This window comes from Pelodiscus sinensis, chromosome 1 (genome assembly GCF_049634645.1).
Source record: "Pelodiscus sinensis isolate JC-2024 chromosome 1, ASM4963464v1, whole genome shotgun sequence".
Lineage (NCBI taxonomy): Eukaryota > Metazoa > Chordata > Testudines > Trionychidae > Pelodiscus > Pelodiscus sinensis.
Genome location: NC_134711.1, coordinates 330,375,920 through 330,396,280, shown reverse-complemented (window position 1 = coordinate 330,396,280; position 20,361 = coordinate 330,375,920). Strand labels below are relative to the sequence as shown.

Genomic DNA, 20,361 nt, shown 5'->3' with positions numbered 1-20,361 from the left:
AAATGCAGACAATGGGCACCTCTGGTATGTGATGGGCAAAGATTCCTCTCCTGGGACAGTGCAGGCGTGTCAATTACTGGTACTAGCCATCAGGGCGACGGGAGGCCCCGGGCTGTCAGCTAGCCCTTTTACTGTCTGGTTTCTGTGTATGGTAGAGTCAGGGACAGGCAGCACACCTGCGTTCCCAGGGCATCAAAGGCTGACTGCCTTTCTCTTGCTCTCTGGGGTGGGGGGAAACAAGATGGGGTTCATGTCTGGCTACAGAAGGGCGTTGCTGGCCGGCGCCACGGAGATGTGGGCGTGTCAGCGCTGCGGGAGCTGGGCACGCGGCGCCTGATGGCATCAGTAAGGGACGCCGCGTGCCCCTTACAGCTGCCATCAGGCGCCCCCCATCGGTTGGCGCCCTGGGCAGCTGCCCGGCACACCCATGCCTCCGTCCGGCCCTGGGTGTGCTGAGACCCAGTCCCACTCCAGGCACAGCCCATGTTCTTCTCACAGCCAAGCCCGGAACTTGCTTTGAAGTGAGGATAAGAAGTAGCTGCCTGGCACATTGGGTGCTCCTAGCTCCTACCACTTGAGAGCAGTACTCCAACGGACAGACAGACGGACACACAGAGACAGACAGGCCGACACTCTCGCACACGGGGTGGAATGGCATAATAATTTATTAATGAAAGCCGACAATTAGAACTTGCCGAGCGATGGCCAGTTCCCACTGGGGAGAGGCTGAATTTCATTTGCCACGATGGCCCTTGGGCTGGGCACAGGATTAGCAGGATGGATCCCCCCTGCCGGCCATGCAGCGCTGCAGGAGGCTCCAGGGGCGCTGGATGTGGCACGGGCTCAAAGGCTGGGTGAACAGGAGCCCTTCAGCACAGATCTGGGGCCAAACGCGCTCGGGTGGCTCTATGGCCGGGGACTGTCCGTAGGCGCAGGGAGATTCTGTCCCCACCGTGTCTGGGGCCGCGCCGGCCACCGCTGGGATCCTGGGCCCAGTCCTGTGTCCCCAGGCTCTGAATCCATTAGTGCCCCTTTCTGCACTGAGGCACCTCTGAGTGGTCGCTGTGTTCGTGGGCTCGGCAGGCCCTCTGGGGGGTTCAGAGTCTCTCAGTGGCAAAGCAGGGAGCAGGGCCACACCTGGGGCAATAAATCACCATGGAGCTTGAGTAGCTGAACTGTCCCTTGTTGTTTCCAGGTGTGTCCCGGAGCTGAGGGAGGCCAGCTACACCGGCTGGGCTCTCTGAGACTCTCTGCCCGGCCCTGCCTGCTCTGTGGCTGGTTTGTCGAGTGGTCACCTCTGAGCTCTGAGCTCCTGACAGGTCCCTGCCACCGGCTCCGGCTCTGCCCTGAGCAGCTCTGAGTGCAGCTCTCACCGGGGGTGCAGGGTGTGAGTGGGAAGTGAGAAGTGAGTGTGAGGGGGTGGGAGCCCAGCAGGCACTGACCTTGTCTCTGCTTCCAGCCGGGCCCGGCGCCCAAGCGGAGCCCTCAGCGCCCCATGGCCACGCCCAACAGCACAACGTTCAGTCACCTCAGCTTCGTCCTGGTCGGCATCCCGGGCCTGGAGCCCTGGCACCGCTGGATCTCCATCCCCTTCGCGCTGATGTACACGGTGGCTGTTCTGGGGAACTGTGGTCTCCTCCTGCTCATCGCCACCCAGCGCAGGCTGCACGAGCCCATGTTCATTTTCCTCTCCATGCTGGCGGTGGCCGACTTACTGTTATCCACCACCACAGTGCCCAACACGCTGGCCATCTTCTGGTTTGGACCCAAGGCCATTTCCTTCAGTGTCTGCATCACCCAGGTGTTCTTTGTGCACTTTGTGGGTGCCGTCGAGTCAGGCATCCTGCTGGCCATGGGGTTCGATCGGTACGTCGCCGTCTGCGACCCCCTGAGGTACACGACTGTCCTCACCAATGAGAAGATCGGGAAAATAGCCACGGCCATTGTCATCAGAAGCTTTTGTGTAATTGTCCCCATTGTCTTTCTCCTCAAACGGCTGCCCTTCTGCGCCAGCAACGTCATCCCCCACTCCTACTGTGAGCATATTGGAGTGGCCAGGCTGGCGTGTGCGGACATAACCCCAAATATCTGGTATGGCCTCGCAGTGCCTTTCTCAACCATTATACTAGACATTGCGTTTATTGCTGTTTCTTATGTGCTGATCCTCAGGGCTGTCTTCAAGCTGCCCACCAAAGACGCCCAGCGCAAAACTCTCGGCACCTGCGGCTCCCACGTCTGTATCATCCTCTTATTTTACACCCCAGCCTTTTTCAGTTTCCTAACCCACCGCTTTGGTCATAACATCCCACGACACATCCACATTCTGCTGGCCAATGTCTACGTGCTCGTCCCCCCCATGCTAAACCCCGTTGTTTACGGGGTGAAAACCAAGCAGCTGCGGGAACAAGTGAGCTATGTGTTGTCTCGGAAGGGGAAATGGCGCTGAGTCAGGAGCCATGTGACTTACCAGCAGGCTTCTTCCACATTGCAAGGAGAGGGCCCCTGGGCACCGAGATATGGACGTTAACACTTTAACTCCCTGTTGCAAAACTGATTTTTTCTGCTTCTTGGAAATGTTGTTACCTGTTTAGGTCCATGAATCTACTAGGGCCCTTGTTGAGAAGAGAAGGCTGGAGGGGAATGGGGGAGTGGCTGATAAACATCTCCAGTTAGGTTCTTGCTAACAGGATGTTGATCTGTGGAACTCTTTGCAGAGAATGCTGTGAAAACCAAGAATATAACACGGTTGAAGAAGGATCTCGATAGATTCACGGAGGGTGGGTCCATCAGTGGCCAAATAGCCGGGGTCACCAGAGTACCAGACACCACAACACCAATTCTGGGGTGTTCTTTGAAACAACAAACTCCCCTCCTCTGTCACATTAAACCAGTAACTTCCAGGCACTGAGTGCCCCACCTATGCAACACCCCCCTTTGAACCTCCAAAACCCACCACTCCCTCACAGGGCTCTGAGCCCCTCCCGTTCCAGGGATACCCAGGCCAGCGGTATAAACATCCCCGTGTTTCCCCCCGCTCAATGTGAACAGGGCGAATCCCTGACCCAACGGCACCCAGAGAAGTAGCATCTTCGGTGCCTCGAACCTGATTTGCTCAACCTTTGAAAACTTTATTTTTTGTTGCCTTTGTAGCCCGTCTCATGCTTGGATACATTCGCATTCACCATTAACACTGTGCATTTGCAAACAAGGACCAGGAAGACTGTATCAGTCCCTTCCAGGTGTAACCAAATTGAAAAAACAAACAGTTTCCTCAACTCTTCTGTCACGTTATGGAATTTTAAGGGGAGCAGATAGATCTCAGCACCCCCTGGGAGGGGGGGTATTTGCCCCCAAGTCTGTACGAAGGGGGCCTTGTGAGGTGTCAACTGAAAGCTTATGTTCTACTGATTCTAGGTATGCTTCTCATGTACTTGCGGGATATCAGTATGTGGAGTTATGAATATGGTCTCTGTGCTTATACTGGGAATGTTCCCTGTCTGAGACAGCCCAATGAGCCAGGAATGTCCAGTGAATGACTACACTAATTAGCACAGTTCCAAAGACAATGGCTCTCAGGGTAGCCCAATACACACCCGAGGGATGTGTCTGGAACCTGCAAACCAGCCGATATCATGTGACCCGCTCTGGCTTGGAAGGTACCAGGGATGGATGGACAGTGCCATGAGGCAGACTCCATCTTGTCTTCAATCTTGCTACTGATCCCAGATGCAGTTTGTGAGGGACAGAGAGCCGGGAAGGATTGCTGACCCGTCCTCACATCGGATGTGCACCAGAGACTTCTAAGCTAGCAGTTTGTAACATCTCTGCTAGGCGCCTGCATCCAGAACTGGGTGACTGGTGCATGTGATGGATTCTCCTGAACAACCTCACTCTCAAACTTTTTTTTTATTAACAAACCTTTAGAGTTTCGATGCTAAAGGATGGGCCCAGCGTGATCTTGTGGGTACGCTCCAAAGTGTAAATCGCCCAGGAGCTGTGGCTGGTTCTTTGGGACTGGGAGAACCCGCTCGGGGTAGGAGAGGTTGGGTTCTATAACCCCTCACCCGTGCGTAAGGCCCAGGGCTGATTGTGGTGCAAGGAGAGCTGGATTGGCCGAGGGGTTTTGCTCGTGAGGCTTCCTGCTGGCCGGATTGGCAGCTGAAGCGCTCGGTGGGACTGGTGTGTGGCCTGTTCGGGAAGGTCTCCAGTCAGGGGCTGTAAGTAGACCTGGTTTTGAGCAATTTGCCCTGAGCGGACGCCCTTGGCTGTGCCAGACCCGGCCCGGTCCGTCACAGCTTCCAGAAACTATTTCAGTTATAGAAGGAATGAAATGCCCCACCACACACACAGAAGTGCACCTAGCATGGGGTGGGCTGGTGGGAGAGTGTTGTAGACTGGCCCAAGGTACCCACGTTTCCCTGGGGTGACCCTCCTGCACCCCTTTGTCCTCACCCTGAGGTCCCAGCCACTGGACGGGGCAGCCTGGAGCCCAGCCAGGGGGCCCAGGCAGTTGTGGGGTCCACATAGACCCTCCACATGCCTGTGGGGTAGAGAGTGAAAGCAGCCCCCAGCCTGTGTCGGCCTCCCAGCCTGGTCTCAGGGGGTGGGTGGGAAGATGGAGGATCTGGAACTCTGCGCCCACTCACCCCAGCTCCCTGCGCGGCTCTCCCAGAACTCGCTGGGGAGTGAGGGGGGATTTGAGAGCAGCCTTCCATTACCCGCAGGGGGTTTCAGAGAGGCTGGAGAGAGGCTGTTCTCAGAGGTGACCGATGGAAGATCAAGGAGCAATGGTCTGAAGTAGCTGGGATATTAGGAAAAACTATTTCCGAAGGCGGGTGGGGAAGCGCTGGGCTGTGTTCCCGAGGGAGGGGGTGCAATCTCCATCCCTAGAGGTTTTTACGTCCCGGCTGGACAAAGCCCTGGGCTGGGCTGACTCAACTGGGATCGGGCCTGTGTTTAGCAGGGGGGTTGCACTCGATGGCTCCCGAAGTCTCTTCCAGAATTCTGTAACTTGGGTCGGCAGTTTAAGTCTCTCACCGGCTGTAGCAACCTCACTGCCGGCCCCACACTCCAGTGTCCCTGTTAGTCCATTCCAGGGATTGAAACATAAGTATTTCTCTAAAATTTGAGGGACCGCTGGTGTTTGCTGATCTATTTCTGTGTGATCCCGGGGGGGCGCCTGGGGGCTGCTGGCTCCCCGCACAGAACACGCGGCCTGGTCATTTGGGCTTGTGAGGGCAAAGCTGTCAGGACGATCACTGATGTAAACACACAAATCCCCTGACCCCAGCCTGCCCCTGCCTGCGGCTGAGCTGGAAACTGCTCTGTGCCCAGGGCTCCCTGCTGGCTCCGACCCCGCTGGGACTCCCAGGCAGGCAGGATAAATGTCCCTGCCTCCGAGCCCCGGCCAGTGCGGTTCCTGCCCCTGCAGGTCCCCACCTGGATCCCAGGCAGAGACTCCTCATCCCCGGCTGGGGCAGGAGCCCGGTGAGTGTTTGGGGGAAGGGGCCTCCCGCACGGCTGCCCCCCTGCTGAGAAAGGTGCCCTCGCGTGTCATCAGTGGGACCTGAGCTCGCCAAGGACCCAGTCCAGGGGAACCCCCCACGGCCGCTGGTGTCCCTGGGAGCGGGGGCAGGTCGGGGGGAGCTGGATGGTGACCGCAGGGGAAGGAAAGGCAGGGGAAGCACAGAGCGGGCTGCCAGGGGCACAGGCTGGAAGCAGTGAGCCTGGGATTGGCACCAAGATATTCCCTGATCCTGTCCCATGGGCTGGCGTCTCCCTGGCCCTGATCCTGCAGGGATAAACCCGCTGCATCTCCTGAGACTGGACCCTGCTCAGCTCTGCTCAGGGCTCTCACCACAGATCCTTCCTCTCCCGGCCAGGAGGGGAGACAAGTCTGCGTTTCCCTTCCCGAGAGCCCAGCAGAGCCGGGCAGAGGCACCAGCATTTCCTACCCTGAGCCCCCAGTAACTCCGATAAAAAATGCAAATGAACGTCCGGGACACAGACACGGGCGCAGGGCTGGAGGGGGATGAGAGGGCGGGTGCATGGACAGACGGGCAGGGACAGACGGACGCTCTGTAGTTACTCTGTGCTGGGAGGGAAGGTGCAGTTCTCATGCAGCAGCCGACGTCTCTGCTCCCAAACCCTGCGCCAGGGCTGCTGGGGACTGGGCTGACCCGGGGGGCCTGGGGAAAGGCTGCCCAGGGACACACAGTGGGGCTGTCTGGGTGCCGTGTCCCATGGATCCCGGAGCACACGCTGGCCCCACAGAGTCTCCAAACTTGGCAGCCACAGCTCAGATGTTCCCCTCCCTGCGCCAGGGCAGCAAGTGTGCCCCAGAGAGCAAAGGGCCTAACGGGTGCTCAGGGGTAGGAGACTCTGGACAGGCCTGGATAGGGGGAAGGGAGGGGTGTCTCTTTCCTGTGCGGTGTGCTGAGACCCAGCCCCACTCCAGGCACAGCCCATGGTCGAGGCACAGCCAAGCTCTGACCTTGCTTTGAAGTGAGCATAGGAAGTATCTGCCTAGCACATTGGGTGCTCCTAGGTCTGACCTCTTGAGAGCAGTACTCCAACGGACAGACAGACGGACACACAGAGACAGACAGGCCGACACTCTCACACATAGGGTGGAATCGCATAATAATTTACTCATGAAAGCCAATGCTTAGAACGTGCCCCAGGCCCCTCTGCTGAGCGATGGCCAGTTCCCGGAGGAGAGAGGCTGAATTTCATTTGCCGCGATGCCCATGGGCTGAGTGCAGGATTAGCAAGATGGATCCCCCCTGCTGGCCAAGCAGCGCTGCAGGAGGCTGCAGGGTCACTGGACGTGACCAGGACTCAGCGGTTAGGTGAACAGGAGCCCCTAGCACAGAGCTGGAGCCAAATGCGCTCGGGTGGCTCTATGGCCGGGGACTGTCCGTAGGTGCAGGGAGATTCTATCCCCGCCGTGTCTGGGGCTGGTCCGGCCACCCCTGGGATCCTGGGCCCAGACCTGTGTCCCCAGGCTCCGAATCCATTAGTGCCCCTTTCTGCACCGAGGCACCTCTGAGTGGTCGCTGTGTTCGTGGGCTCTGCAGCTCCCCGGGGGTTCAGAGTCTCTCAGTGGCAAAGCAGAGAGCAGGGCTACAGATGGGACAGTAAATACTCATAGAGCTCAAGTAACTGAACGTTCCCTTGTTGTTTCCGGGTGTGTCCCAGAGATGAGGGAGGCCGGCTACACGGGCTGGGCTCTCTGAGACTCTCCGCCCGGCCCTGCCTGCTCTGTGGCTGGTTTGTCGAGTGGTCACCTCTGAGCTCTGAGCTCCTGACAGGTCCCTGTCACCAGCTCCGGCTCTGCCCTACCCAGCTCTGAGTGCAGCTCTCACACCAGGGGCGCAGGGTGTGAGCGGGAAGTGAGAAGTGAGTGTGAGGCGGCGAGAGCCCAGGAAGCACTGACCTGGTCTCTGCTTCCAGCCAGGCCCGGCGCCCAAGCGGAGCCCTCAGCGCCCCATGGCCGCGCCCAACAGCACAACGTTCAGTCACCTCAGCTTCGTCCTGGTCGGCATCCCGGGCCTGGAGCCCTGGCACCCCTGGATCTCCATCCCCTTCGCGCTGATGTACACGGCGGCTGTTCTGGGGAACTGTGGTCTCCTCCTGCTCATCGCCACCCAGCGCAGGCTGCACGAGCCCATGTTCATTTTCCTCTCCATGCTGGCGGTGGCCGACGTACTGTTATCCACCTGCACCGTGCCCAACACGCTGGCCATCTTCTGGTTTGGACCCAAGGCCATTTCCTTCAGTGCCTGCCTCACCCAGGTGTTCTTTGTGCACTTTGCAAGTGTTGTTGAGTCCGGTGTCCTGCTGGCCATGGGGTTCGATCGGTACGTCGCCGTCTGCGACCCCCTGAAATACACGACTGTCCTCACCAATGAGAAGATCGGGAAAATAGCCACGGCCATTGTCATCAGAAGCTTTTGTGTAATTGTCCCCGTGGTTTTTCTCCTCAAACGGCTGCCCTTCTGCGCCAGCAACGTCATCCCACACTCCTACTGTGAGCACATGGGGGTGGCCAGGCTGGCCTGTGCAGACATAACCCCAAATATCTGGTATGGCCTTGCAGTGCCTTTGTTAACCATTATACTAGACGTTGTGTTTATCGCTGTGTCTTATGTGCTGATCCACAGGGCTGTCTTCAAGCTGCCCACCAAAGACGCCCAGCGCAAAACTCTCGCCACCTGCGGCTCCCACGTCTGTATCATCCTCTTATTTTACACCCCAGCCTTTTTCAGTGTCCTCACCCACCGCTTTGGCCAGAACATCCCACGACACATCCACATTCTGCTGGCCAATCTCTACATGCTCATCCCCCCCGTGCTAAACCCTGTTGTTTACGGGGTGAAAACCAAGCAGCTGCGGGAACAAGTGAGCTGTGTGTTGTCTCGGAAGGGGAAATGGCGCTGAGTCCGGAGCCATGTGACTTACCAGCAGGCTTCTTCCACATTGCAAGGAGAGGGCCCCTCGGCACCGAGATATGGACGTTACCACTCTAACTCCCTGTTGCAAAACTGACTTTTTCTGCTTCTTGGAAATGTTGTTACCTGTTCAGGTCCATGAATCTACTAGGGCCCTTGTTGAGAAGAGAAGGCTGGAGGGGAATGGGGGAGTGGCTGATAAAAGTCTCCAGTTAGGTTCTTGCCAAGATCTGTTATCTTTGCAGAGAATGCTGTGAAACCAAGAATATAACACGGTTGAAGAAGGATCTCGATAGATTCACGGAGGGTGGGTCCATCAGTGGCCATTAGCCAGGTAGTGCAGGAATGGTGTCTCTAGGCTCTGTTTGCCGGAAGATGCGAATGGCGGACAGGGGATGGATCATTTGATCATCCCCTATCCTGTTCTTTCCCTCTGGGGTGCCTGACACTGGCCACTGTGTTACCAGATTTGCCCAGTACTCCGGGGTGTGCTCGTTGATTCGGGTTACTCTTGTGGGGCTGAGGGGACGTTATCAATTCTATCCGTGTGCTGCTTGTGCTTACTTGTGCGCTCCTATGGAGCTGAATTCTCCCTGCTGCCAATTCCCCCTCCCACTGGAGCTCTCCTGCAGGAACTAGGTTCCTCAGGACAGGGTTCTTGAAACCTTATCAACACACACGGACACTCACCCCACTACCAGAGCACGTCTGAGAGGAGTGGGGAATCAGCACTCACACGCTGACCCCTCATATGTCCCGGGACTCAGCAGGCTGGTGTCGGGGACTCGAACCCGGACGGCCTTGGTTCGTTGTCTGACGGCAAAGAGACAGCAAGATCCACTCACGAGCTCTTTATTGAATCGTGCGCACTTACAATAGAGAGCAGCCCGTCTCCAAAGAGAACCAGCCCCGATTTCAGTAACAAGTAAGATTATATAGACAGTTCCGTCCTGTCATAAAACATTTGCCCAAGCATCTCAGCCCCCCTTAATTAGTTAGAAACTTCTAGTGTTCATGCGTATACTTCATGGCCTTAAGCAATTCATAATGCGTCAACAGCTGTCTTATCAGCCCAGAAGGCAAGTACCAAACAACAAGGAGACAGGGAGTTAAAACAAACAGAGGGCAGAGACAGGGAGTTAAAACATCGAGGAGACAGTTCATTAAGATCAGGGTGAGAACAGAAACAGGGAGGCTGTGTCTACACTGGCCACATAACCCGTAATAGCTATGGAAATGAGAGAAGTCAGAATAGGGAAATGCGCGGGGGATTTAAATATCCCCCGCGGGATTTAAATAAACATGGCTGCTGCTTTTTTCCGGCTTGGGGAAAAGCCGGAAAAGAGCATCCAGACTCCGAAATAAAGCCCTATTCTGGAGGATCTCTTATTCCTACTTGCAAGCCAGAAAAAAGCGGCGGCCATGTTTATTTAAATCCTGCGGGGGATATTTAAATCCCCCGCGCATTTCCCTATTCTGACTTCTCTCATTTCCATAGCTGTTACGGGTTATGTGGCCAGCGTAGACACATTCGGAGTTACCTTATCAGTTCTCAAAGTAGCTGTTCCCATCACAGTGGGTATAGGCACAGCCTTTCACTTATTTTACTTTTGCAACTTAAGCAAGTATGTAGGGAGTGCCCCTTGCTTGAACCATGTCTCTAGTTCTGTTCAGGGAGTACCCAGAAACCTTTGTTAATCTCCTTTCCTTTTTAATCTGGCTTGGCATACCTGCACTAGGCTCGCTCTTCTAGGGCCTAACACTGGGTTTGAGAGCAAGGCCACACTGCACCTTCATGAGCGTTTGGACTCCGTGGGCTGGATTTAAAAGCACTTTCAGCTCCCATCCTCATAAGCCCCCAGGTTCAGCACCTCCCTATCCCCACTCTCACACCACAGTGATGCACTGGTAAACCACACGATGAGCAAACCCCACAGGATTCTGGGCCCTACAAGGATCTTTAGCTTGGGTACAAGACGCATTGTTGCTGAGGAAGAATGAGTGTGAGAGAAAAAGGAAAAGAGAGAGAGACAGCCAGTTTAACAATGAAAGTCATTTATTTCTGGGTAGTGATATATTGGGAGCTTAACACACAAAATAGTTACAATAGTAAAGGTAAATTGAAACTGATCACGAATGCTAGTGCTAGCAAACCATATAACAGTTTACATAGTGCAAGGTCAGGAGGCTATGCTTGTGGGAGCAGGGCGGAAGAGACAGAAGGAGAGAGAGAGAGATCTCGCCACTTCTGGAGCTTGCACGATCGGGATTCCCGGATGAGGATGGGAGCTGGGGCTTCCAGAGGGCAGGAGACAAGCAGAGCAGAGCCCTCAGTTTGATCAGACAGGAGATGAAATCTCAGAGCAACTATCAGCCAGCCCAAAACAGGAGGGTATACTGAGCTTGGAACACAGCAAAGGCCCCTCAGTCCAGTCGGCCTGGGCTCTCAGCCCTCACGTCAGTCTCTCCTGCAGCCCGCTGAGTCCTGCCTGTTCCCAGTCCCCAGTCTCCCAGCAGAGCCTCCAATATCCCCAGCAACAGCCCCTCCTGAGTCCATTGTCTTCTCCCCAGGTAAGAGGGTCGTCTGGCCCCCTCTTCTCCGCTTCTCCCCTCGCTGCAATCAGCTGGCTCGGTTGCCGACGTCCCTCTCTGCAGCCCATTCTCTGTCGTCTGGCCGGAACCGGCCGTGTGCTCTGAGCAGGGCCGGGGTCACCAGGGTCCCAGACACCACGGCGACAATTCTGGGATGTTCTCTGAGACAACAAACTCCCCTCCTTTGTCACATTAAACCAGTAACTTCCAGGCACTGAGCGTCCCCACCTATGCAACACCCCCCTTTGAACCTCCAAAACCCACCACTCCCTCACAGGGCTCTGAGCCCCTCCCGTCCCAGGGATGCCCAGGCCAGAAGTATAAACATCCTCGCGTCTCCGCCCCGCTCAATGGGAACAGGGCGAATCCCTGACCCAACGGCACCCAGGGAAGTAGCATCTTCGGTGCCCCGAACCTGATTTTCTCAACCTTTGAAAACTTTATTTTGTGTTGCCTTTGTAGCCCGTCTCATGCTTGGATGCATTCGCATTCACCATTAACTCTGTGCATTTGCAGACAAGGAGCAGGAAGACTGTATCCATCCCTGCCAGGTGTAACCAAATTAAAAAACAAACAGTTTCCTCAACTCTTCTGTCACATTATGGAATTGTAAGGGGAGCAGACAGACCTTGGAGGGGTATTTGCCCCCAAGTCTGTACGAAGGGGGCTGTGACGGCGTGTTGGGGGTTCCCCGTCTCCTGCACCCCGAAATGGCACAAACAGACTGCACCAGCCAGTGGAATTGAGGGTGGTTTATTGCTCCTCCAGCACAGCGCAGCACAGATGTAGTCTGGTCACAGGAACTGGGCTAGGATGCCTCAGGCCCCCTTGAGATGGGGGAGACTGGGTCCCTAAACTCCAGCCCCTTCTCCTAGGCTCTCCTCCATGCCCTCCGACAGCCAGCAACCAACTCACTCACTTCCAATCCTGCCCCCCAGCCAGGGCAGCATTCCACCTTCCTTTGTTCCTCTCCATGGGGGGTGTCTGGCCACTGGTTTGCATAGTGGCTCATCCTGTTTTGCTGGGTCGTGGTACCCACGGCAGCCAGTGGGGGTTCCCCCAGAGCCAGCAGCATAGAAACCAGCCAGGTACCCCCACTACGTCACAGGGGCCTTGTGAGGTGTCAAATGAAAGCTTCTGTTCTACCGATTCTAAGTATCCTTCTCATGTACTTGTGGGATATCAGTATGTGGAGTTATGAATATGGTCTCTGTGCTTATACTGGGAATGTTCTCTGAGACAGAGCAATGAGCCAGGAATGTCCAGTGAATGACTATGCTAATTAGCACAATTCCAAAGACAATGGCTCTCAGGGTAGCCCAATACACACCTGAGGGATGTGTCTGGAACCTGCAAACCAGCTGGTATCATGGCTGCTAGTATGGGACACAGGGACAGGTCACTTAGCCATGTGACCCGCTCTGGCTTGGAAGGTACCAGGAATGGATGTAAAGTGCCATGATGAGGACTCCATAAGAACATAAGAACATAAGAACGGCCGTACTGGGTCAGACCAAAGGTCCATCTAGCCCAGTATCCTGTCTGCCGACAGTGGCCAGCACCAGGTGCCCCAGAGGGGGTGGACCGAAGACAATGATCAAGCGATTTGTCTCCTGCCATCCCTCTCCAGCCTCTGACAAACAGAGGCCAAGGACACCATTTTATCCCCTGGCTAATAGCCTTTTATGGACCTAACCTCCATGAAATTATCTAGCTTCTCTTTAAACTCTATTATAGTCCTAGCCTTCACAGCCTCCTCTGGCAAGGAGTTCCACAGGTTGATTAAACGCTGTGTAAAGAAGAACTTTCTTTTATTAGTTTTAAACCTGCTACCCATTAATTTCATTTGGTGTCCTGTATTTCTTCTATTATGGGAACTAATAAATAACTTTTCTTTATCAGCCCTCTCCACACCACTCATGATTTTATAGACCTCTATCATATCCCCCCTCAGTCTCCTCTTCTCTAAACTGAAAAGCCCGAGTCGTTTTAACCTCTCCTCATATGGGACCCGTTCGAAGCCCCTAATCATTTTAGTTGCCCTTTTCTGAACCCTTTCCAAGGCCAAAATATCTTTTTTGAGGTGAGGAGACCACATCTGTACACAGTATTCAAGATGTGGGCGTACCATAGTTTTATACAGGGGCAGTAAGATATTCTGGGTCTTATTTTCTATCCCTTTCCTAATAATTCCTAGCATCCTATTTGCCTTTTTGATCGCCGCTGCACACTGTGTGGAAGTTTTCAGACAACTGTCCACGGTAACTCCAAGATCTCTTTCCTGATTTGTCGTAGCCAAATTTGCCCCCATCATACTGTACCTATAGTTGGGGTTATTTTTCCCGATGTGCATTACTTTACACTTATCCGCATTAATTTTCATTTGCCATTTTGTTGCCCAATCACTCAGTTTGGTGAGATCTTCCTGGAGTCCCTCACAGTCTGCTTCTGTCTTGACTATCCTAAACAATTTGGTATCATCTGCAAACTTTACTACCTCACTGCTCACCCCTTTCTCCAGATCATTTATGAATAAGTTGAAAAGGATTGGTCCCAGGACTGACCCTTGGGGGACTCCTCTAGTTACCCCTCTCCAATCTGAAAATTTACCATTTATTCCTACCCTTTGTTTCCTGTCTTTTAACCAGTTCTCAATCCAAGATAGGACCTTCCCTCTTATCCCATGGCCATGTAATTTACACAAGAGCCTTTGGTGAGGGACCTTGTCAAAGGCTTTCTGATAATCTAAGTATACTATATCTACTGGATTCCCCCTTATCCGCATGTTTGTTAACTCCTTCAAAGAACTCTAAGGGTACGTCTACACTACAGCGCTAATTCAAACTAACTTAGTTCGAACTAGTTAATTCGAACTAAGCTAATTCAAACTAATGCGTCTAGAACTAAAAACTAGTTCGAATTAGTGTTTTGCTAATTCGAACTAGCAAGTCCACATTGTGTGGACCCTGAACAGGGCTGAAGGATGGCCGGAAGCAGTGCCGGCAGGGTATCAGAGGAGGACTTAGAGCGTGGAGATGCTGTCTCAGGCTAGCCGAGGGCTGCCCTTAAAGGGTCCCGACCCCCACCCCGGACAGACAGTTCTAAGGGGTGCCCCGCTTGCAAAGCAGTCCTGGCTTGGATTGCCCGGAGTACCCACACTGGGCACATCACACCACTCGGCCATCAGCCCGGCTGCACTTGCCGCAGGCTGCCATCTGGGGAGAGGGGGTAATCGGGGGGCTGCAGGATAGCTTCCACCCCCAGAAGTCCGCAGAGCCAGCCCAGTCCTCCCCATCGGGGGCTCGTACCCCATTCCTCCCTCACCTCCTTCCACTTACCCTTCCCTAGCCCCCCTTCTTATTGATGTACAAAATAAAGATAACGTTTCTTCCAACATTGACTCTGTCTTTATTGAACAAAACTGAGGGAGACAGGGAAAAGGAGGTGGGAGAGGGGAAGAGAAAGGCTGGGAGAGGGGAGGGCAAGTAACATGATCAGGGGTTGGGAACAGGTCCCAGATGAAGAGAGGCTACAGAGACTGGGACTGTTCAGCTTAGAAAAGAGGAGACGGAGGGGGGACAGGATAGAGGTCTGTAAAAGCAGGGGTTGGGTGGAGAGGGTGCATTCAGAAAAGTTCTTCATGAGTTCCCATAAAGAAGGACTAGAGGACACCAAAGGAAAGGAATGGGTAGCAGGCTTCAACCTAGTAAGATAAAGTTGTTCTTGACAAAGTAAAGAGTTAACCTGTGGAACTCCTTGCTGCAGGAGGCTGTGAAGGCTACAACTAGAACAGGGTTTAAAGGGAAGTGAGATCAAGTCATGGAGGTTGGGTCCATGGAGTAGTCTTAGCCAGGGGGTAGGAGTGGTGTCCCTGCCCAAAGTTTGTGGAAGGCTGGAGAGGGATGGAACGAGACAAATGGCTTGGTCACTGTCTTTGGTCCATCCCCTCCAGGGTCCCTAGGGTTGGCCGCTGTCGGCAGACAAGCTACTGGGCTAGATGGACCTTTGGTCTGACCCAGGACGGCCATTGTAAGCTCAGGGCTCAAGGTCGGGGGTCTCAGTGGACCCCCTTGATTTTCATGCACACCTGCTCCTGGGTGGCCAGGCTGGCAGCTGTCCTGCCCTAGACGGCCACTTTCCTGTGCCTAGTGCGGAGATCGTGGACGAGGTCCACAATGTCTGAACTAGCCCAGGAAGGTGCCTGCCTCTTGCGGTCCAGGGCAAGCTCCCGGGAGCCGCCAGCCTGGTCCTTGGAAGAGGGGGTGGGCTGGGGGAAATCGGGTAGGTGGCTCTGTGCCGTGCCAGGTGCAGGGTCTGCTGGCTGGGTGCTGGCAGGTTTGCACCTGGCACGGGCACCGTAGCCAGCCCGTGCCCCTTTAAGGGATCCGGGGCCGGGAGGGGGGCATAGAGTTTCCCTGGTGTTGGCCAGAGTGGCCACCAGGGAAACCTGGGGAGGGCTAGCCTCCCACTAGTTCGAATTAAGGGGCTACACACCCCTTAATTCGAACTAGTAAGTTTGAACTAGGCTTAATCCTCGTAAAATGAGGTTTTCCTAGTTCGAACTAAGCGCTCCGCTAGTTCGATTCAAATTCGAACTAGCGGCGCGCTAGTGTAGCGGCTATGAATGTTAGTTCGAACTAACGGACGTTAGTTCGAACTAACATTGTAGTGTAGACATACCCTAGGTGATCCGAATAGATTAGTGACAGGATTTCCCTTTACAGAAACCATATTGACTTTTGTCCAACAAATTATGTTCTTCTACATGCTTCACAATTTTATTCTTTACTATTGTTTCTACTAATTTACACGGTACTGAAGTTAGACTTACCGGTCAGTAATTGCCAGGATCGCCTCTAGAGCCCTTTTTAAATATTGGTGTCACGTTGGCTACCTTCCAGTCATTAGGTACGGAAGCCGATTTAACGGATAGGTTACAAAACACAGATAATAGCTCAGTAATTTCCCATTTGAGTTTTTTTGAACCCTTGGATGAATGCCATCCGGTCCCGGAGATTTGTTAACATTAAGTTTTTCTATTTGTTCCAAAACCACCTCTAATGACACTTCAATCCGGGACAGTTCCTCAGATTCATCACCCACAAAGGACGGTGCAGATTCGGGAATCTCCCCAACATCCTCAGCCGTGAAGACTGAAGCAAAGAAATCATTTAGTTTATCCGCAATGGCTTTATTGTCCTTGATTGCTCCTTTTATAGCTCGATCATCTAGGGGACCCACAGGTTTTTTAGCAGGCTTCCTGCTTCTAATGTACTTAAAAAACATTTTGTTATTTCTTTTTGAGTTTTTGGCTAGCTGTTCCTCAAAATCTTGTTTTGCTTTTCTTATTGCATTTTTACACTTGATTTGACAGTGTTTATGTTCCTTTCTATTTATCTCACTAGGATTGGACTTCCACTTCTTAAAAGATACCTTTTTGTCCCTCGCTGCTCCTTTTACATGGTGATTAAGACACGGTGACACTGTTTTAGGTCTCTTGCTATGTTTTTTAATTTGGGGTATACATTTAAGTTGGGCCTCTCTTATGGTGTCTTTGAAAAGTTTCCATGCAGCTTTCAGGGATTTGGCTCTAGTCACTGTGCCTTTTAATTTCTGTTTAACTAATCTCCTCATTTTTGTGTAATTCCCCTTTTTGAAATTAAATGCCAGGGTGCTGGACTGCTGAGGTGTTCTTCCCACCACAGGAATGTTGAATGTTATTATATTATGATCACTATTCCCAAGCGGTCCTGTAACAGTTATATCCTGGACCTGATCCTGCGCGCCACTCAGGACAAAGTCGAGAATTGCCTCTCCCCTTGTGGGTTCCTGCACCAGCTGCTCCAAGAAGCAATCATTTAAGCCATTGAGAAAATTTATCTCTGGTTCTCTTCCTGAGGTGACATGTATCCAGTCAATATGGGGATAATTAAAATCCCCCATTATTATAGAGTTCTCTATTTTGGTATCCTCTCTAATCTCCCTCAGCATTTCAATGTCAGTATCGCTGTCCTGGTCAGGTGGTCGGTAATATAACCCTACTGCTAATTTCTTATTATTGGAGCATGGAATTACTATCCATAGCGATTCTATGGAACATGTTGATTCACTTAATATTTTTATTTCATTTGATTCTACATTATCTTTCACATGCAGTGCCACTCCGCCACCTACCCGGCCTGCTCTATCCTTTCGATATATTTTATATCCCGGTATGATTGTGTCCCACAGATTTTCCTCATTCCACCAGGTTTCGGTGATGCCTATTATGTCAATCTCCTCATTTAATACAAGGTACTCCAGTTCAGCCATCTTATTAGTCAGACTCCTAGCATTTGTGTACAAGCACTTTAAAAATTTCTCACTGCTTATTTGCGTGCCCTTCCCTAATGCATTGGATTCATTTATATACGGTTGTTTGTCTGCTCTGGCCCATGGTTTGACCTTTCCCCTCCTCTCTTTCCGACTACAGCCTCGAGAATCTCTATTAATTCTCCTCTAAGAGAAGTCTCCCTCGTGGGCTCTGCCCAGGGCTCCCTGCTGGCTCCGACCCCGCTGGGACTCCCAGGCAGGCAGGATAAATGTCCCTGCCTCCGAGCCCCGGCCAGTGCGGTTCCTGACCCTGCAGCTCCCCACCTGGATCCCAGGCAGAGACTCCTCATCCCCGGCTGGGGCAGGAGCCCGGTGAGTGTTTGGGGGGGGGATTCCCACACGACTGCTCCCCTGCTGAGAAAGGTGCCCTCGTGTGTCATCAGTGGGACCAGAGCTCACCAAGGACCCAGTCCAGGGGAACCCCCCACAGCTCCTGGTGTCCCTGGGAGCGGGGGCAGGTCGGGGGCAGCAGGATGGCGTCCGCAGGGGAAGGAAAGGCAGGGGAAGCACAGAGCGGGCTGCCAGGGGCATAGAGCCTGACTCCTGTTTGCAATGAGTTGCACTGGTCCCCTCCCCCATGGCTGCTGGGGGCAGTGAGCACAGGAATGACACTGAGACATTCCCCATCACCTCCCATGGCCTGGCCTCTTCCTGGGCCCATCCTGCAGGGATAAACCTGCTGCACCTCCGCAGGGCTTACGGCGGTCACCATGGATCCTTCCTCTCTGGGCCAGGAGGGGACACAAGTCTCAGTTTCCCTGCCCAAGAGCCCAGAGCAGAGCCAGGCAGATGCACCAGCATTTCCTATCCTGAGCCCCCAATGACTCCGCTACGAAATGCGAATGAACGTCCGGGACACAGACACGGGGGCAGGGCTGGAGGTGGCAGAGAGGGCGGGTGCATGGACAGACGGGCAGGGACAGACGGACGCTCTGTAGTTTCTCTGCGCTGGGAGGGAAGGTGCAATTCTCATGGAGCAGCCAACGTCTCCGTTCCCAAACCCTGCAATGTCTGCACTCCGCCATCAGGGCTCCTGGGGTCTGGGCCTGCCACGTGGGGACTGGGGAAAGGCTGAAAGTTACAAAGTATTGAAGCAGTGAGAAGGGCTGGGTGAGCGGCAGGGCATCTGCAGCCAGGAGAAAGGCACCAAAGACTCAACGTCCAGGCTCTCCAACGCGGAGGCGCCCGGCGCCCAGGCAGGGTTTGGAACCGAGCATCCCTGCCTGGGGCACTCGGGCATTTCCGGACCCAGCGGACGTTCCAGGGCCCAGAGGAGCCCACGGGGGGTCGTTAGTGCTGGAGGCTCCTGCTCAGTTGTTACCTGCAGACTCCCTCTGAGACGCCCTGCCCGGCCCTGACTGCTCTGTGGCTGGTTTGTCGAGTGGTCACCAGTGAGCCCTGTCAGCGGCTCCGGCTCTGCCCTGCCCAGCTCTGAGTGCGGCTCTCAGCCAGGGGCGCAGGGTGTGAGCAGGAAGTGAGAAGTGAGTGTGAGGTAGCGGGACCCCAGCAGGCACTGACCTGGTCTCTGCTTCCAGCCGGGCCCGGCGCCCAAGCGGAGCCCTCAGCACCCCATGGCCACGCCCAACAGCACAACGTTCAGTCACCTCAGCTTCGTCCTGGTCGGCATCCCGGGCCTGGAGCCCTGGCACCCCTGGATCTCCATCCCCTTCGCTCTGATGTACACGGCGGCTGTTCTGGGGAACTGTGGTCTCCTCCTGCTCATCGCCACCCAGCACAGGCTGCACGAGCCCATGTTCATTTTCCTCTCCATGCTGGCGGTGGCCGACTTGCTGTTATCCACCTGCACCGTGCCCAACACGCTGGCCATCTTCTGGTTTGGACCCAAGGCCATTTCCTTTAGTGCCTGCCTCACCCAGATGTTCTTTATTCACTTTGTATTTGTGGTTGAGTCAGGCGTCCTGCTGGCCATGGGGTTCGATCGGTACGTCGCCGTCTGCGACCCCCTGAGGTACACGATTATCCTCACCAACGAGAAGATCGGGAAAATAGCCACGGCCATTGTCCTCAGAAGCTTTTGTGTAATTGTCCCCATTGTTTTTCTCCTCAAACGGCTGCCCTTCTGCGCCAGCAATGTCATCCCACACTCCTATTGTGACCACATTAGGGTGGCCAGGCTGGCGTGTGCAGACATCTCTCTCAATATCTGGTACGGCTTGGCAGTGCCTATTGTAACCCTTATGCTCGATGTTGTGTTTATCGCTGTGTCTTATGTGCTGATCCTCAGGGCTGTCTTCAAGCTGCCCACCAAAGACGCCCAGCGCAAAAGTCTCAGCACCTGCGGTTCCCACGTCTGTATCATCCTCTTATTTTACATCCCAGCGTTTTTCACTGTTTTAGCTCACCGCTTTGGCCATAACGTCCCTGGCCACATTCACATTATACTGGCCGATCTCTATGTGGTTGTCCCTCCCATGCTGAACCCCTTTGTTTATGGGATGAAAACTAAGCAGCTGCGGGCACAAATGGTCTGCGTGTTGTCTCAGAAGGGGAAATGGTGCTGAGTCCAAAAGAATATGACTTACTAGCAGGCTTCTTCCACACTGCAGGGAAGAGGGCCTCTTCATACTGAGACATGGATGATATCACTTGGATGTTGCAAAACTGACAATTTCAGCTCTTTGGAAATGTTGTTACACAACCATGTCCATGGAACTATGAGGGTCCCTCTTCAGAGGAGAAGGGAGAAGAGGGAGAGTGGGGAGCACTGATGAAACTTTTCAGTTATTGTAAAGGTTCTTACCAAAAGGATGTTGATCTGTGGAACTCCTTGCTAGAGGATGTTGTGACAGCCAAGAATATAGCAGAGTTAAAAAAAGAGCTAAAGACTCATGGGGTTTAGGTCCATCAATGGCCATTAGCCAGGTTGGGCAGGTACGGTGTCCCCAGCCTGTGTCAGAAGATCCGAATAGGTGACAGGGGATGG

The 20,361-nt window shown here is 53.8% G+C and overlaps 3 protein-coding genes across 3 annotated transcripts; all 3 read left to right on the top strand.

The window, feature by feature from the left end:
- The first annotated feature begins 1,400 nt into the window (after nucleotides 1-1,400).
- Nucleotides 1,401-2,446, top strand: LOC142830190 (olfactory receptor 52B2-like). Its single transcript, XM_075933647.1, has one exon. The coding sequence runs from the start codon at nucleotides 1,496-1,498 to the stop codon at nucleotides 2,444-2,446; it is 951 nt and encodes a 316-aa protein (XP_075789762.1). The 5' UTR covers nucleotides 1,401-1,495.
- Nucleotides 2,447-7,491: 5,045 nt separating this feature from the next.
- On the top strand, nucleotides 7,492-8,442 carry LOC102460561 (olfactory receptor 52B2-like). Its single transcript, XM_006115520.2, has one exon. The coding sequence runs from the start codon at nucleotides 7,492-7,494 to the stop codon at nucleotides 8,440-8,442; it is 951 nt and encodes a 316-aa protein (XP_006115582.2).
- A 10,546-nt stretch (nucleotides 8,443-18,988) lies between these two features.
- On the top strand, nucleotides 18,989-19,939 carry LOC142827350 (olfactory receptor 52B2-like). The gene has a single exon (XM_075922460.1). The coding sequence runs from the start codon at nucleotides 18,989-18,991 to the stop codon at nucleotides 19,937-19,939; it is 951 nt and encodes a 316-aa protein (XP_075778575.1).
- Nucleotides 19,940-20,361: the final 422 nt, after the last annotated feature.

What these genes read in the sequence shown, in the direction of transcription:
- LOC102460561 (XM_006115520.2), top strand. Translation starts at nt 7,492, where the DNA reads ATGGCCGCGCCCAACAGCACAACGTTCAGTCACCTCAGCTTCGTCCTG.
- LOC142830190 (XM_075933647.1), top strand. Translation starts at nt 1,496, where the DNA reads ATGGCCACGCCCAACAGCACAACGTTCAGTCACCTCAGCTTCGTCCTG.
- LOC142827350 (XM_075922460.1), top strand. Translation starts at nt 18,989, where the DNA reads ATGGCCACGCCCAACAGCACAACGTTCAGTCACCTCAGCTTCGTCCTG.